Source organism: Primulina eburnea, chromosome 2 (assembly GCF_022965805.1).
Source record: "Primulina eburnea isolate SZY01 chromosome 2, ASM2296580v1, whole genome shotgun sequence".
NCBI lineage: Eukaryota > Viridiplantae > Streptophyta > Magnoliopsida > Lamiales > Gesneriaceae > Primulina > Primulina eburnea.
Genome location: NC_133102.1, coordinates 2,096,462 through 2,113,805, shown reverse-complemented (window position 1 = coordinate 2,113,805; position 17,344 = coordinate 2,096,462). Strand labels below are relative to the sequence as shown.

General features: G+C 36.6%; 2 protein-coding genes, 1 long non-coding RNA gene and 1 pseudogene across 3 annotated transcripts; 3 read left to right on the top strand and 1 right to left on the bottom strand.

Moving 5' to 3' along the window:
* Window positions 1–986: 986 nt before the first annotated feature.
* LOC140824465 (uncharacterized) lies at window positions 987–3,097 on the top strand. Its single transcript, XR_012116352.1, has 3 exons — window positions 987–1,255; window positions 2,018–2,255; window positions 2,493–3,097. It is a non-coding gene; the product is annotated as an uncharacterized lncRNA (long non-coding RNA).
* An 800-nt stretch (window positions 3,098–3,897) lies between these two features.
* Window positions 3,898–6,512, top strand: LOC140818188 (protein OCTOPUS-like; annotated as a pseudogene).
* A 1,723-nt stretch (window positions 6,513–8,235) lies between these two features.
* Window positions 8,236–11,477, bottom strand: LOC140818177 (protein NRT1/ PTR FAMILY 8.1-like). The gene is made up of 5 exons (XM_073178067.1): window positions 11,264–11,477; window positions 10,357–10,486; window positions 10,051–10,268; window positions 9,396–9,946; window positions 8,236–9,312 (listed from the first exon to the last, which is right to left on the bottom strand). The coding sequence occupies exons 2-5, from the start codon at window positions 10,460–10,462 to the stop codon at window positions 8,484–8,486; spliced, it is 1,704 nt and encodes a 567-aa protein (XP_073034168.1). The 5' UTR covers window positions 10,463–10,486; window positions 11,264–11,477; the 3' UTR covers window positions 8,236–8,483.
* A 2,585-nt stretch (window positions 11,478–14,062) lies between these two features.
* LOC140818198 (laccase-4-like) lies at window positions 14,063–17,007 on the top strand. The gene is made up of 6 exons (XM_073178086.1): window positions 14,063–14,227; window positions 14,715–14,866; window positions 14,979–15,223; window positions 15,355–15,483; window positions 15,582–16,511; window positions 16,628–17,007. Exons 1-6 carry the CDS (start codon window positions 14,138–14,140, stop codon window positions 16,756–16,758), a joined length of 1,677 nt encoding a protein of 558 aa, XP_073034187.1. The 5' UTR covers window positions 14,063–14,137; the 3' UTR covers window positions 16,759–17,007.
* The last annotated feature ends 337 nt before the right edge of the window (window positions 17,008–17,344 follow it).

Here is a 17,344-nt window from a genome sequence, read left to right as displayed (position 1 = left end):
CCCATGAAAAAGTATTACTTTTTATGCTAAGAGTATTACTTTTTATTGTGAATATGAGTCGGATTGACCCGTCTCACGGATTATGACTCGTGAGACGGTCTCACATGAGACTCACCCATTCTCAAATTATGAAACCATATGTTCCAACTTGAAGAGTAAAAATAAGAATTTAATAAGGCATGCAAATATTTTTAGCACATCCAGATTTAAATCGAAATTAATTCATGATTAAATGTTATGTTGGTTATTTTATTATAAAATTATTTATAATTCGTTTTTTTTTTAAAGATTTATAATTCGTTTTTGAATAGGCTTCTTTTGGTTATTTAATTGTGTAATTATTTTTTAATTTCTTCGTAAATTAGAATAATTTATGTGATAGAGGTATGTTGGGTATTTTAAAACGTTGATATTTTGGTTAATTTAATATTTATTTTTTTCTCACCAGGTGAAACTCAAGCTAAATATGACAAAAAATTGTGTGATACGGTCTGACGAGTTGTATTTTGTGAGACAGGTCTCTCAATTAATTGGGTCATAAATGAAAAAATATTATTTTTTATGCTATTATTTTTCATTGTGAATATCGGTAAAGTTGACATGTCTTATAGATAAAAATTCGGGAGACCGTCTCACAAGAGACATACTCGCTAAATAAAACTTTGAAGGCATGATTTAATTCTAAATTTCCTAGAATTTCATATTTTCTTCCGTTTAAAATATGTAAAAGTATGTTAAATATTACACGTTTTGTTTATCTCAAATATTAAAATTCAGTTTTTGTATCGCAAAATTATTATTTTATAACTTATTTTTTATACGTATTATATATATATATATATATATATATATATATATATATATATATATATATATATATATAGATATAGATATAGATATATATATATATATATATATATATATATATATATATTTAGTTATTTATATACAAAAGTATAATTTTTTTATTATGTTTGTATTATTTATTATAAGTGTTTTCTTTCTCCCACTATTTCTCCCTCATTTTCCCCCGCCTGGTAGAATCCCCAAAATCTCTAACGCCTTTGTAGAATCCGCAAATCAACGTGATCGTTCTTCTCTTCTATCCCCAAATCTCTCCCGCCTCATAGAATCCTCAATCATCGTGATCGTTATTTTCTTCTATCGGGAAGTGGCTTCAAGTGAAAGATTTTCAGAGAGCTGTTGTTAATCATAAGAGGCAGGGCCGGATTTCATCGACATCGAATCTGTTGAGGTGAATAAAGCTGCATAATTTTAGTTACCCAATCTTTGATTGTCAATTTTTGAACATTTCGATTGACTATATAACTACGCACTTTCTATTTCAAATATTAAACCATTTTACTGAAAAATATTGGGCCTTCTTTGTAAGGATGGCGAATGGATACGAAACGCCTCGTTTCGGAAGGATGATTATCGGTCCATATTGTTAATTGCTGCAATGTTCCATCGAGTTGTTCGCACAGCGTTTTTGTCAAATAGAACTTAGAGTCCAGTCCTTTCCAGAGCTTCTCATCCTCTTTCTGCTTCACTTTTCGCTTTACATTTTCATTGAGTGCAGTTTGCAATTTCTCTTCCAGTATTTGAATTTGCTCCGTCAGTTTCTTGAGCTTAGAATTTGTAAGTTCGAGGTCATTTTTTGTAGAAGCTTGTTCTTTGATCAATTTTCTTAATTTGTTGTTCCTAATTGTTCATTGTGCAAGAATTTCAATTAACGGCATTTTGTTGCTTAATTTCTATGTGGCCTTTGTATTATATATTGAACTACAATATATTTCTCATGTGTGTAAGACATGACTACAACATCTTTTTCCATTGTTTTATTTGTTTTGTCGATAATTTTGTTAGTAGTTTTTTTAAAATGTTCGTGAATCATTTGTTAGAAGTTAATAATTTGTTCTTTATTTAGTAATAATGAGATAGACAGTAATGTATGGAATCTTGTTGATTTTCATGTCTTTGAATGAAACTTAATGTATATATTTGTTGACTCCAGTTTTTCAAAATGACGATTGACAAAAGTTGGATGAGTGTGACGAACAGAATCTCTCTCGAATATAAAAATGGTGTTCGAACATTTGTCACACGAGCTATCGAGTACGTCAATGAAGAGGGGGAAATAAGATGCCCATGTAATACTTGTTTGAATCATCTGTATCAGCCATTGCGCTTAGTAGAGATACACCTAATAAAATATGGGATACAACAATCATACAAAGTGTGGGACTACCATGGTGAGCAGTATGAACATCCACCGACAGAGCATGAATTTTTTTTTGTTTATAGTTTGTTTATTTTATGTTTTTGAATTTTTTGGCACGTTCAAGCTTCTTTGCTTGGGTTAGAGAAAATAATGGATTGAAATCCATTAAATACTTTATTATTTAGTTTTAGAGAATATTTTCTTTTATTCCTTTATATTTTTAGTAACAATGATTTTTTTAAATACTAATAATTTAATTTCTTTTAAGGCTGAAATGGTGGAAGTTCGATCGACTCAACCAGAGGGTGAAGTGTCTCTCTCTACTATTGATAATGTGAATAAGCCCAAAGATGTCAATATCATGACCCAAGTCTTAGGCTCACGGTCTCGCTACGTCAAGGGTTTAGGTCCATTACCTAAACTATCCATAGTGGGTGGTCCTAGGGCCACAAACATCAGCTCAAAGCATAATGATGATGGTGAAAAAATTATGGCTCTGCAACAAATGATCGATGAGCAAAAGCAGACTATAGGTGAGCAGCAACAGACTATAGGTGAGCAACAACAAAAATTTGATGCATTATTGCAACACTTGCAACAGGTCATTCCTGGTTTCTCTTTTCAGCCTCCATCGACAAGCTCTTCCACTTGATCTCCTCCATCACTTCCCTCGCCTCCAACAACGACTATGTAGTTATTTTTATTTATTTTGCAACAACGACTATGTAGTGTTTTTAATTTTGCAACATTATGTAATTAGTATTTTTAATTTTGCAACATTATGTAATTAGTATTTGAGTAAGTTTGTTTTTGGACATTATTAGATTAGTTTGTATTTCTTTTTTAAAAATATTTGATTGTTCAATAGTAAAATTGCACGTCTATTAAATTTTGTTATATATAATTATTTTATTTGGTATTCATATTTAATAGACAAATATAATATTAATGACACATTTTGACAATGTTTTCACTGGATGAATAAAAAATAGAAAAATCGGTAACGCTAAAGGCGTCGCCAAATGTCTAATATCTTTGGTGATGAGTTTTTTTTCGTCGCCAAATAATTACAATAATATAGGAAAATTGAATTAAAAAATACATTTCGCGACGCAAGAACGGCGTCGCCACATGATAATACTTTTTCGCGACGTGTAGGATCAGTGTCGCGAAATGCGTATACTATTAGTGGCGTTTTACTTTCTGCGTCGCCAAAGGCCCGATTGACATTTGCCTACGAACATTTTGTGACGCAACTCAGCGACGCGTTTTGGCGTCGCCAAATATTCGGCGACGTGTTTTCCTTACATTTTGCTATGTTGCTCAACGTCGCGAAATGTAAAATTTCTTGTAGTGCTTGTGACGATTATGATGGTGAGTTAATTGTTGTACGTGAAGATTTGAAGTTAATTTGTGTGAAAAAATTTTAAATGTTCGTGTCTGTGTAAACAATCACCGGCTCAAATGAAAGATCTATGCTGCACAGGAGCCTATGTCTCAAGATTGAAGATTTAATGCTGCTGTCGAGTGCTCTCAGGCTCAACAATATTCGAACAACAACAAAAACCGTATTCGAGGAATAATAAATCAAACTGTTCAATCTTTGACTGTTTTTGTGGGGCGAACGAAATTTTTTCCACGTAGCTTATAAATTTTGTAATGAATCTTATTAATAAAATTACATATTTGCTTGTAAAAAAATGGAAACGGGCGCCGATGCCCCAAGGCCCTCCCCACTTGATAGAGATTGTACATGGAGAGATGAGAGCACACCGATGTTTGCACTTCCACCTCTTCGTCTTCCTTTTCTCTCTGTAATTCCTGTCCCTTTTCCAGAAATATGCTCTTTGAATTAATCATGCAAATCGCTGCAATGTCGTAAAATGAACTGGTGGTGCGGTGTTCCCGGCCATTTCCAGCGGTTATGAATTCTAACGCCACCGTCGTTGACCCAACAGCGCCTCCGCCGCCACAGGCTCCGCGGTCCTCTTTCAGCTGTGACCGCCACCCTGATGAGCAGTTCTCCGGATTCTGTCCGTCTTGCCTCTGCGAGCGCCTTACCACATTAGATAAGTGTTCCCCCAACACTCCCTCGTCTTCTCGCCGCCCATCATCCGCTTCGGCAGCCGCCGCAGCTGCCATTAAATCGTTATTCTCATATTCATCTTCGAAACCCATCGCTAACACTAACTCTCTCCCACCGCCAGTCTCTCCTAAGCCTTCCAAACCCACCTCATTTCTGTATGAATTGCGACGTACTAAGTCATTTTCAGCTACCAAGAATGAAGCTATTGGCCAATTCTGCGATCCCCAGAGAAAATCTTGTGACGTCAGGGTGAGAAACTCGAGCACTCTCTGCTCTCTTTTTGCTCTCGAAGTCGATAACAAGGGTACTGCTGAGAAACCCTCCGCTCCATCGTCTCAAAACCGCCCAGATTATAGCCAGAATTCTAGAAATTACGAGTCTTGTGTTGCCAATAAGCCCGTTTTTGCCGAAACTGAAAATGAGGACGAATTTAAAGACGCAGAAAATATAGAAGCTCCCTTGGTGGATGATGATGGTGGTGGAGATGAAATAACTCCAGTCCTAGATTCCCATCTAGAGAATCTGATAAATGACAGCAAAACGGAGGCGAATAATGGTGGTGTAATCGAAGCAGAAGTTTTTAATACGAATAATTTGAAGCTTACGAAGGACCACATAGATCTTGATGCCCGAGAGAAGAAGAGTTCTGGCGGAGGATTTTGGGCAGCTGCCTCGGTTTTCAGCAAGAAATGGCACAACTGGAGGCGGAAGCAGAAGGTTAAAAAGCAGAATAATGGAGAAAACCCAGGTGCATTACCCGTGGATAAACCAATCTCAAGGCAGTACCGGGAAACTCAGTCAGAGGTGGCCGATTACGGGTTTGGGAGGAGGTCTTGCGACACGGAGCCTGGGTTTTCACTTGATGTTGGAAGGATCAGCTTCGACGATCCAAGATATTCGTTTGATGAGCCTCGAGCCTCTTGGGACGGGCATTTGATTGGTAGGACTTTTCCAAGAATTGCACCAATGATTTCTGTAATCGAGGATTCCCCAGTCACACATGTCACGCGGTCGGATATGCAAATTCCAGTGGAAGAGCCGGCAACAATGCCAATGAACATTACTGATGAGAGTGAAGTTGTGCCTGGAGGGTCGGCACAGACAAGAGAGTATTACTCAGATTCTTCTTCGAGGAGAAGGAAGAGTCTTGATAGGTCTAGCTCAATGAGGAACGCAGAAGCTTCCGTGACTGCAGATATTGACACTAAGGTGTTGCCCACATCTGCAGATTCCGTTCACAGGCCGAAATTATTGGTGAGGGAGAGTTCGAGGGATCCAATTTTGAATTCTTTGAGGGACGATGTTTCTGAGACTTTTGAGCTGCGTAATGGGTTTAAGGATGGTTTAAAAATAGGGAACAAAAGGAGTCCAAAAAGTCTAGGAGTTGGAGTTGGAGGATATGGGGATTCATAAACCGGCTTGGTAATGGAAACAAATTTGAACTTGAGCGTAAGTATGGTGGAATAAACAGCTTGGAGAGGTCATTTTCAGCGTCTTGGGAGGAGTTGAATCGGAGAGGGAATGGGGAGGGCCAGGAGGCCATGGGCGGATTGACCAGAAAGGCGTTTAGGAGCAATAGTAGTGTGAGCTGGAGAAACTCCAATCACTTTGGCGGATCATTTGGGAGCTTGAGGAAACCAAATCTTGAAACAAATGGAAGTGGAAATAAGAGGAGAGACGAGTTGGTACTGGAAAAGGATAGGAGTGCAAGATATTCCCCTAACCATATTAATAACGGACCATTGAGATTTTACTTGACGCCCATCAGAAGTGGGCGAAGAGGTATAATCAAGCCCACTAACTCGCACTTGATCACAAGAAGCGTGATTCGTTTGACTGATTCAAGGTCTTCCATAGTTTAGTTCTTTCGATTTAGGTCTGTATATCTTTGCTGCATTTGTTGTGTGGCTACATATACCACCTGTATTCTTGTTGCCTGAAGAGCATTGTCATCAGGATGGTATATTATAAGTATTTTTAATAATGAGAAAATCCCTTGTTTATCTGTTTCTGAGTGATAGAATCGTGATTCTTTAATGCCTGCATATTATCTTCATGATTTATCCCGTTATTATTCTGCCACTATATGCAACTGATAAATATTTGATGTCCGGAAGCTCTCACACACTTTATTGGATCTTGCCTTGCATGTTCCTTTCCATTTGGAAACTGTTTCAAATTTAGTCACAAGTTTCTCTGCTATCCTAGCTCTCTTTGACTCATAAAAGACTCGTAAAAGGCGAAATATAGGGGATAGGAACTAACACCATCATCACGGTGAGTACCACAACAGATCCAGTTCGAGCTCAAAATTTTTTTAACATGATATCCCATATGAATTATCCCATATGAATTATGAAGTCTAAAAACCTGAAGCGGGTAAATTTTAGTTTTTAACCAATTTACTCCATTCTTGTGATTTCGGACTCTCTCTTTACTTTTATGTTGACAGTATTTCCGAAAGTGATGATTGTTTATTAGTCAGCAATGATTGCTTGTGCTGTTTTTAGTCTGTGTCAATGAAACAAAGCTAAGTGGATCATCCACCAATAAAGAGGAGCTGGAAAACAATAATTTGGTCTTTCAAAAATACTGAAAATGGGCAGAGTTGTCTGTCACATTTTGATAACGTGATTTGGCTCAAATAGAAAGTCCCCTGAGGTTTTGTTAGTGTGTCACAGGAAAAAAATTCTACGAGACTCGAGCAGTCGAGCTTAATCAAGGTACCACTTGCCATCTTGAACTGAAACTCAAATAACAGCTTGAGTGGCCCGATTTGGCCAAAACCGGGAATTGAGTTCTACTATATTTCTTCGACCATATTAGCGAGCTACTGGCATGTGCTTGACTTTGGTTGCACCCACCCATAGCTAAAGTCCGTTTTTTCGTTTTTTAATGTCACCTGAAGATAACCTCAGTTACGCTAGATTAACCACGTGAAAACAATAGGAGACCAATATGTGTAAGAATATTGGGTGTAGGATTAAAGTGTGGTAAATAAATAATGTATAGAAAGGAGAGTTTGTATCCTCAGAATGTGAATACGGATAGAGAAAAGGAACCAGATATGTTTGACCGGGAAAAGTAAAATGAAGAAATTAAAGCTTGATAAAGTTTTTTCTTTTGTCCATCAGTATTTGAAGATTCCTGGATTAGTGCTTTACGATCGAGTTTTATATTTTTGGTTATGAGGTTAATACATGTAAAAGTTCCAAAGTGGATGAAATTATTGAGATTACAAAAAAGGTGGCAAGAAAAACATCCCAACATGCTTAAAAAGGGGAGGGGGAAGAAAAGATAGAGGCTCGCAATCCAACAACATGCCAAGCAAGATAGACAATGTTTTCCATTGTATGGTTGAGTAACTCAAGTCATAATTTAATCTATAATAGTTAGCACTAGCTCACCTTGCAAAATCTTTTCTAGATAGGCAGAAACTTCCGTAAGCAATATCAATTCTCTAATGCTGAAAGCTCAACCCCGACTAGTGGAAAGTCCGCGAGTACATTGAGAAATAGGCAGAATGATCCATCGCTAAAACTATAATGCAACTCTTTTTAGGGTTGTGATCCTCTTATTCTAAAAAATGAGCTCTTATCTTATTTTAGTAATATGCCAGGTCGAAGTATTTTCTTCTGCTCCTATAATTAGTTAACTCCCTAAGACCTACCTAGTCGGTCCCTTGCACAAAGACCAGACAATTCGCGATATCAAGATAGCCATGAGAGGACCAAGACCAGATAATTCGCGATCAGGATAGCCACGAGAGGAGTGACGTTAAAACAGCTAGAACTAGAAGAATAAGTGCATAACTGACAAAACGTAAGGTTAATCTATTTTCTTTTTTAAAAAAGGAATCCATAGTAATAAGAAATTTATTGTTACAAGTCTGGTAAGTGAAGCATTTTGGGTAAGTTCTGAAAATTGTGTTCTTCAATAATAATCTATGCATAGATGGTTTATTTCAAGTTGTAGTAGATTAATACCAAGTGGTTAAAAGCAGCTGATGACATGCTGGGAAAGAAAATAAGCGAACAGTAAAAGATGCTACAAACGTAAAATCCAAAATAATAACACTATTTTGGGATATAAGATCTAGATGGATACGTTTATCCAAGCAAGGTTTTGCAGATTTCTTCAAACCGGAAAGTGATCGTCCTGCTCCATTATCTGTTACACTTTTCTTGCAACTTTCTTGTAAGTGTACCAGTTTGCAATCAACAGGTAAACAAAGAAATTAATGGAGCTAAGAATGGCTAGGAGCCAGTAAAAGTAGTCGAGACGACCTCTATTCAAGTTATCAGGGATCCAGCCGAGCCTGCCATGGCTAGTTGTCAATTTTGTCACGATTGTTACCAGCAACGTACTTAGATAGTTACCCAATGCATTAGTCGTGAGTGATAGCGCAGAGCACAAGCTTCTCATGGCATCAGGCGCTTGGTCGTAGAAGAACTCGAGTTGTCCGATAAATGTGAAAACTTCCGCACATCCAACAAGAAAGTACTGTGGGACTTGCCAAAAGATCGACATGGGAACGGTCTCAAGATCATAGTAATTGTTTCTTCTAACATAATCAAGACGGACAACCTCAAGTATACCGGCAACAATCATTGCAAAAATGGAGATGACAAGCCCGATTCCCATTCTTTGGAGCTGCGTGAATCCCCTCTCATTTCCAGTGAATTTTCTTGCCTTTGGAATGATTATCCGGTCGTACACAAGAGTCCAGAATATGACACTCAACGTATCAAAAAGCGACAATGAAGCTGATGGAATCTTGAAATTTGGGCCTATGTGTTGATCCATGGTGTTTCCTTGTAGAACAAACATTGTGCTCATTTGACTGTAGACAGTAGAGAAAACGATCCCAGAAGCCCAAATTGGGAGTAGGCGAATAACGGATTTAAACTCTTCAACCTGAGTCACCGTACAAAGTTTCCATGGTTGTCCTTTTCCTTTCGAATTATCGGTTTCAGTCTCCACTGCTGCCTTATCAAGGAACCTAATTTTCGATATGCTGCAGTTAGTGCTTCCATATCCAACATGTTGTTAATGTACTAATATCAAAGGGTTCAATAATACTACCTGAACTTCTCGGTGTGCTCAAGTTTGCGGCTACCCTGAATGTCAGATTCCACATCGGCTGTCTCATAAAGAAGAGACTTATCCGAGGGAATTTTTACGTGAATTTTTCTCAAGGATGCAACCAACACCTGAGCAATTCTAGTTAGGGGGCTCCCTCCTGGTACTTGTAGCCGATACAAATGGCTTCCAAAGAAAAAAAATGCAACTGCAATGGCCATAGAAACGGCTGGAATCCCGAACCCCCAACTCCAGCCCACGTTCATTTGTATCCAAACCAAGAAAGATGAAGCTATAAGAGCACCAATATTAATCGACAGGTAAAACCAATTAAAGAAAGAACTCTTCCTCTTCTTTTCCTCTTCATCACTTTCATCAAATTGATCAGCACCGAAGGAGGAGACGCAGGGTTTGATTCCGCCAGTTCCAAGTGCAATCAAATATAGAGCCACAAAGAAGACTGCAGTTTGTGACGATGTAGGTTGGCAACCATTCTCACCACATTCTGGCTTTAGCCCATGAACTGAAGCAGATATAGTCAAAAGTGTCATTCCCTGTTAACCAAAAATAAAAAAAAACAGCTCATTGAATCAACATCAGTTTCGAAAATTTTATTATGATATAGAATATTAAAGGCACCATAAGATGAATAACATACAAAGACGTAGATCATAGAGAAAGTTGCAATGGTCCAGTATCTTCCAAGGTACGAATCAGCCAAGAAAGCACCGATAAGTGGAGTTATGTAGCAGGTTCCTGACCAATTTGTAACATTGTTCGACGCTGTCGCGTTCCCTTGGTTTAGCCGTAACTTCAGATAGTTAACCAAATTAGTGCCCATGCCATAGTACGCCAATCTCTCGCAGCACTCAGTTACTGTTGAAAATACAAAATTTACCAATTATCATGCAACAAAAAATGGCAAAACTTTAAAGCACAATTAGAATGGAGACGAAAATCTCACAAAGAATGAACCGGCAAGCCTTCCAGTTCCCAGTTTTCTCCTTATCAGCTGGTCTTTTGTGGATATCCAAAGTCCCGTCATTTGTATGCACATGCTCTTCTCCCATGGCTGCAATCTTTTACACTTTACTCTGTAGTCTGTACTGGCAATTACATCGCATAGAATCTGTAAGAATCAGCCACCAAACAAATATAGAGCAAATAGGACATCTCGCTCTAGCTAGAGGAGTCTTAAAGGGAGAAACATAATACAAATCTTGATCATAAATCCTTGAACATGACAATTTAGTTGTCAATGATCTCAGTTTCTAAGTTACCACTGATGGTAAACTGATGTTTCTTCATAGAATTTCTAAGATTATACATACCTCTTTCAAAAAAAAAAGGAGGACCTTTTGAAAAGTCTATGATATCTTACAAAAACTGTTGTATTAAATAACATATTTATGCATATATATAAAGGGATCGATCCACACGATCTGAAAGTAGGCCAGCACAAAAAGTTAAATACTAACATTAAATTTAATAGTACGAGGATGTTTAAGACAAAAGTTAAACCCAAAGCTCTTGATACGGTCTAGATCCATTAAAATATTCATGGAATCTCATAATCAATTACCAATCTATGAAGAAAGCAAAATCGGAAGAGAAAAAGATAACCTTTTTTTAAAAAAAAATTAACAAATTCCTAGAACCCACGACGCAGATCTTTACACGGATTCAAACAGAAAAAAACCCAAGATTCTCAAGAACAACAAAAACCCACAAACTTTCGGAAACAAACTTGAACCCTGATATCCCAAGAAGCGTAGCATGCAGAAGACGACAAGCCTACGGAAAAAAGTCGCAACTTTTTAATAGAAAGTAACAAAATGATCAGGATTTATGTATTACAGGACGATAAGTACCTTGATTATTATCAAGAAAGATTTGATCAAAACAGATAAAAAAAAAAACAAGCAAATCTCTGAGAAATTTTAAACAGGGAGAGAGATTGCATGCGAGGAAAACCGGGACAAAGATGTTATCCGGTTCCCACTCGAATTCCTGTATGGATAATTCATACACACAGAAGATGCATCGTAGATTGGGAACTGTGCACAGTAATCGTAAATGTATCATCATTATGACAATATTAATTAATTATTTAATTAATGCACTGGCTAGCAGATTGTATTGATACTAGCAATCCTGCCACTCAACGAATCCCTAGAAGTGCGGGAAATTATTTCTGTTGAGCTAAAATTTGGTGGAAAAAAGTTTCTCCCGCAACTCGTTCATGAAATCATCTTACACATTAATAATGTGACAAATATGAAGTTTTTAAATTAGTTCATACGCTTATTTTCCAGCAATCGGGTAATTTAAAACATGGTACACTGGAAATTAAATTCAAAGAGTATTTTTTAATCAAATAATAATAATTTTAATCGAGGTTGAGTCGTGCTACGACAATTTATTTATTTCACTCACTATAAAACCGACTTTTATAATACTCGTGTTCGTAAGTAGAGCTGACAGAACGAGCTAATTAGTGTTTAAAAAAACTTAGAGTAGGTCTTTTGTAATACTTTCTGACTAATATTTATCTATAAGACATATCAACTATACCGATATTTACAACAAAAAATAATACTCTCAGCATAAAAGGTAATATTTTTTCATGGATAACCAAAATAAGAGATCTGTTTCACAAAATACTACCTGTGAGACCGTCTCACACAATTTTTTGTCAAAAAATTAATAACTTAGCTGCTAAAAAACCTTTAAAATTATCTTGTTTGAGCATATTTCATGTTTAAATATATATTTTCCATATAAGAAGTTTAAATATTAATATTGTTTACGGATATCTCATCACCACCGCCCCAACCATGAAATACTTAACAAAATCGAAGATCACCTGTACGTCTTTGGTTTCTACCTAAAAAAAGAATGTATTCAGCTTTACACATAATAATTTAAAATATTGATAGTAATATATTATATTATTACAAAATTAGTATATGATTTTTAGGGAACATGATTTATACTATTATATAGAAAATGTACGTTGTTTTAGAAAAAGAAAATATCCAAACATTTAATAAAGAAGTTAGTACAGTAGTGCAGGAAGACATTTTATAATTTTAATTATAACTTGACTCAAATATCATAGTTATCATTATACTAAATTACAATTATCAGTATTACTTTTATAATTAATGGTAAGGAGTTGAATTTCATTACTTGATTATATAATTTCGTTTTTCCCCAAATTTTCCTTACAAAGGAGTAAATGATCATTTTCAGTCTTGTAAGTTCGTTTTAAATTGTTGGTTTTCAGTCTTAATTCGTTAGAGTTTTGACTTGACAACGAACATTTCAATAATTTTATGTGACAACATTATCAAATTTTTGGAGACATAGGACTCAAAACAAACGAAAAACAAAGTTACAAGACCGATATTCATCTTTTACTAGTTAGGTGATGAAAATGGAAGAAACGACTTTCCCATTGAAGAGTAAGAGATATACCACGACGATTCGATTTATGTTGCATGCAAAAACATACTTGTGATACGAGAATAAGCTGTAAAATAATAAAACTTGATTTCATTCGATGTTGTGAATTAAATCGGTCTATTAAGTGAAAGTACGGAAAGAGAGGGATTCAAACTAAATGTTATGTAATTTTCTTTAAAATCTTATTACAAAAACTTGTGTGAGACGGTCACGGATATCTTATTTGGGTCATTCATGAAAAAATATTATTCTTTATGCTAAGAGTATTACTTTTTATTGTGAATATCGGTAGGGTTGACCCATCTCACAGATAAAAATTCGTGAGACCGTCTCAAAAAACCTATATCAAAAATGTTATTGAGAAGGTAATGATATTGCTAAAGAGTTGTTCCAAATTAGTTTAGTTGTAATGATGAATTTTTAGACGAGTTTGTTGAGTATACCCAATTGCTGGCGCCGATGGTACTTTTTCTTAGCTTTCAAACTATATAAATTATTTTCCCCTTTTTTAAGGTTTCATCGATCATATGTGACTCTGAGTGAGTGCTCTCCCCCAACTATATTCGTTATCACCTCATATATATATATTATCTGATTTGATTCGTTGTTTCTGTGATTTTGGTTTTCTATATTATCGATTTTCAGTTTCAGTGCGTAATACTTTTTGGTTGCAATTTTAATTATTTTTCGGACTTCGAGATGATGTGACACTAATATAGTTCTAATGAAGCGCTGATGTATGTAGTAGAATCAGCACTCCATATAAAAAGAATTAAAATTGCCAAAAATTAGAATATGTGAGAATAAAACTAAAATTTGATAACATAATGACCAAAATCGCTAAGAGACAAACATACATGCAAAAGAAAAAATGGAACTTACAATTTCGTCTGCATAAAAAATTATGCCGATGAAATTAACTGTGATAATTAAGGTGCACGTGGCTAATTTATAATTAGAAAGTCCAACTAATCTCCCATTATAAAATAAACGAAACTACTTTATGTGACAATTAAGAAATGAATATAAACATATAATAGTTTATTAAATTAAAACCTTAATTGTTGCTACGAAATCTTAATTTTAAAGGATCCGTGCATGGTTTCACCTAACGTTGGAAAAACGACGTTATGGTAGCAGTGTTCGACACTTAATTGTCAGCTATAAAATGTTGAGTTGCCCCGTCAAGATTGAATGCAACAATCACCAAAGACATATCAACTGCAGCCAAGCTGCACTTCTCTCATTTCTTACACAGAAACCAGTAAAATTCACAGATGGATTCATGGGTTCGAATTTTGATCCTCGTATCATGTTTGTTCCCCGTGTTAGTCGTCGAGTCGAGGACTCGCCATTATAAATTTAATGTAAGTATATGAAAATCTTTGATCATTCGATTCTTATATATGTCTTCTCTTTAATTATGTGTTTGCTGCATGCCGGTTCTATCACATATATATTATCTTGCACATTCGGACAATGTGCATATACTAATGTCAAAACTGCAAAATTCAGGGAAAGTTGGATCTTTTGTCCTGTATATTTTTTGGACATGCTGTTAAATTTTCGTTTTAGTATGCTATCTTTGTGTTTTTGGCAAATTTAATCTTTTTCCTAATGCGACGTTGACGCGTTTAGTGCCACATAAATATTCCCCCTGAAAAATGACTAAAATAGTTAGAAATCGGAAGATTAACAACCATTTGCAAATTTCAAGATATTTAATTAAAAATTTATAAAAATCTCTACTAATTTTTTTTTTTTTCAGAGCTACCTACTCAACACACATTTCCAGTAGTCCATGCATGCATAATTAATAATAATAGTAAGTACGTAACTTGTTCTGGTACACAGGTGGTGATGAAAAATGTCACTCGTTTGTGCTCATCCAAACCCATCGTGACCGTCAATGGACAATTTCCGGGCCCAACCATCTATGCTCGGGAAGGCGATACGGTCGTCGTTAAGGTCATCAACCACGTGAAATACAACGTTTCAATCCACTGGTAAAACATGCAGTAATACAATTTGTTTGGTGTCACTTGAATGCGTAGATCATCAAATACAAAATATGTATTGTAGCCTAATATATGTATATTTATACTTGGATGGATCAAGGCACGGAGTCAGGCAACTCAGGACAGGGTGGGCGGATGGGCCAGCATATATTACACAGTGCCCTATCCAGACAGGGCAAACCTATGTGTACAACTTCACCATCACAGGCCAAAGGGGAACACTACTCTGGCACGCGCATATTCTATGGCTCAGAGCCACCCTGCACGGTGGTTTAATCATATTGCCGAAGCTTGGTGTCACGTATCCTTTCCCCAAACCCGATCATGAGACCGTTGTCGTCTTAGGTAAATCCATGGGACTTAATATTCTATGGTGGTTCCAAAACTTACCAATATTTGCTATATATAGTTATTGATATTAGTTTCAATTATTGAATATTATGAGATGACTGAAGTCGATTATGCTTGATTTGTAGCTGAATGGTGGAAATCAGATACTGAAGCTGTGATCAACGAAGCTATAAAATCCGGCCTGGCGCCTAATGTCTCGGATGCTCACACAATCAATGGCCGTCCAGGTCCCGTCTCTAGCTGCTCCTCCACAGGTACCAAAAACCAAATCTAAGCACAACAATATATGCACAAAACAATTCCAGTTTAGGATATTTCATCAAACAGTACTATATGTCTCTATGTTTTCCAGGTGGATTTACACTAAATGTTGCGCCGGGAAACACATACATGCTGCGCCTGATCAACGCTGCACTCAACGAAGAACTGTTTTTCAAGATTGCAGGCCACAAAATGACTGTAGTAGAAGTCGATGCCACTTACGTGAAACCCTTTAAAACAGACACAATCTTGATCGCACCAGGTCAGACCACCAACGTGCTCGTGGCAGCTGACAAGGGTGTTGGAAGGTACATGGTGGCAGCGTCAACGTTCATGGACACAGCTATTGTCGCAGTGGACAACATGACGGCCACCGCGACTTTGCATTACTCCGGCACACAGGCCAGTTCTCCGACCACATTCTCAACCCTGCCAGCAAGAAATGCCACGCCAGTTGCTAACAGTTTCACAAACTCGTTAAGGAGTCTCAACTCCAAAAAATATCCAGCGAAAGTCCCACAAAAAATCGATCATTCTCTGTTGTTTACCGTCGGGCTGGGGATCAATCCGTGCTCCACTTGCAAGGCAGCAAACGGGAGCCGCATCGTAGCCTCGCTAAATAACGTCACGTTCGTGATGCCGAGTACTGCTCTTCTACAAGCGCATTACTTCAAGATTAAGGGAGTTTTCACCACAGATTTTCCCGGGAATCCACCATTTAAGTTCAACTATACCGGCAACCCTCCTTCCAATCTAGGCACTACGAGTGGAACAAAGGTTTACAGGGTTTCTTACAACGATACAGTTCAGGTAGTTTTACAGGATACTGGAATTATTGCGCCGGAAACCCATCCCGTTCATCTGCACGGATTCAATTTCTTTGCAATGGGAAAAGGGTTAGGAAATTATAACCCAAATACAGATCCTAAGAACTTCAATCTTGTTGATCCTGTCGAAAGGAACACAATCGGTGTGCCATCTGGTGGGTGGGTAGCCATCAGATTCCGAGCTGATAATCCAGGTATATAAATATCTATCTATCTTGGACTCAGCACCACTTGCCTTCAGTAGAGTGGAACAATTTAATGTATTTAATCAGAAGAAGAAACTAACCACTGTAGCGCGTAAAATTTTCAGGAGTCTGGTTTATGCATTGCCATTTGGAAGTGCACACGACATGGGGGCTGAAAATGGCGTTCTTGGTGGACAATGGAAATGGCCCGAATGAATCCATCATCCCACCTCCTAAAGATCTGCCAAAATGTTGAATCTAAATAATGCAAAATTTGTATGAATATAAACTTTTCGTTCGAGTGTAATTGTCATTTGCAAGAAATGGTAAGTATATAGGCCAAATATTTCGAAGTAAACCAAGAATATTATAGGATGGCATGAATTGTGATAGCTAAGCTCTAGTTTTGGATTTTTCCTTCCTGTTTTTTATCAGTGCTAAGCTCTATTGTTTCTTGAGTAAAAGTAAAGTTTGCTCGAGTGGAAATCATTAATTACAAATTAAACCATTAATATACATGTTGGTTTTTTGTGGGATTTTATACATGCAACATCATCCGTGTTATAGAATTCAAGCTTAATAATACTACCTCCTCCCAAAATATATATGTTTTTTTCATCATATTTACTATACACGTACAAAATCTTAAATTTTTACTTTTGCCTAATCGCAAAAGTGTATGGTTTAAAGAAATAATAAAGACAAAAACGTGTAACGGGTCGTATTTTGTGAGACAGATCTCTTATTTGGGTCATCCATCAAAAAATATTACTTTTTATGTTAAGAGTATTACTTTTTATTTTGAATATCGGTAAGGTTGACCAATCTGCACAGATAAATAT

What these genes read in the sequence shown, in the direction of transcription:
- LOC140818177 (XM_073178067.1), bottom strand. Translation starts at nt 10,462, where the DNA reads ATGGGAGAAGAGCATGTGCATACAAATGACGGGACTTTGGATATCCAC. An exon ending in TCTCTATGATCTACGTCTTT is followed by an intron (nt 9,947 to 10,050) that starts GTATGTTATTCA and finishes TTTGGTTAACAG; the next exon opens with GGAATGACACTTTTGACTAT. An exon ending in GAGCACACCGAGAAGTTCAG is followed by an intron (nt 9,313 to 9,395) that starts GTAGTATTATTG and finishes ATCGAAAATTAG; the next exon opens with GTTCCTTGATAAGGCAGCAG.
- LOC140818198 (XM_073178086.1), top strand. Translation starts at nt 14,138, where the DNA reads ATGGATTCATGGGTTCGAATTTTGATCCTCGTATCATGTTTGTTCCCC. An exon ending in TGAGACCGTTGTCGTCTTAG is followed by an intron (nt 15,224 to 15,354) that starts GTAAATCCATGG and finishes CTTGATTTGTAG; the next exon opens with CTGAATGGTGGAAATCAGAT. An exon ending in ATTCCGAGCTGATAATCCAG is followed by an intron (nt 16,512 to 16,627) that starts GTATATAAATAT and finishes TAAAATTTTCAG; the next exon opens with GAGTCTGGTTTATGCATTGC.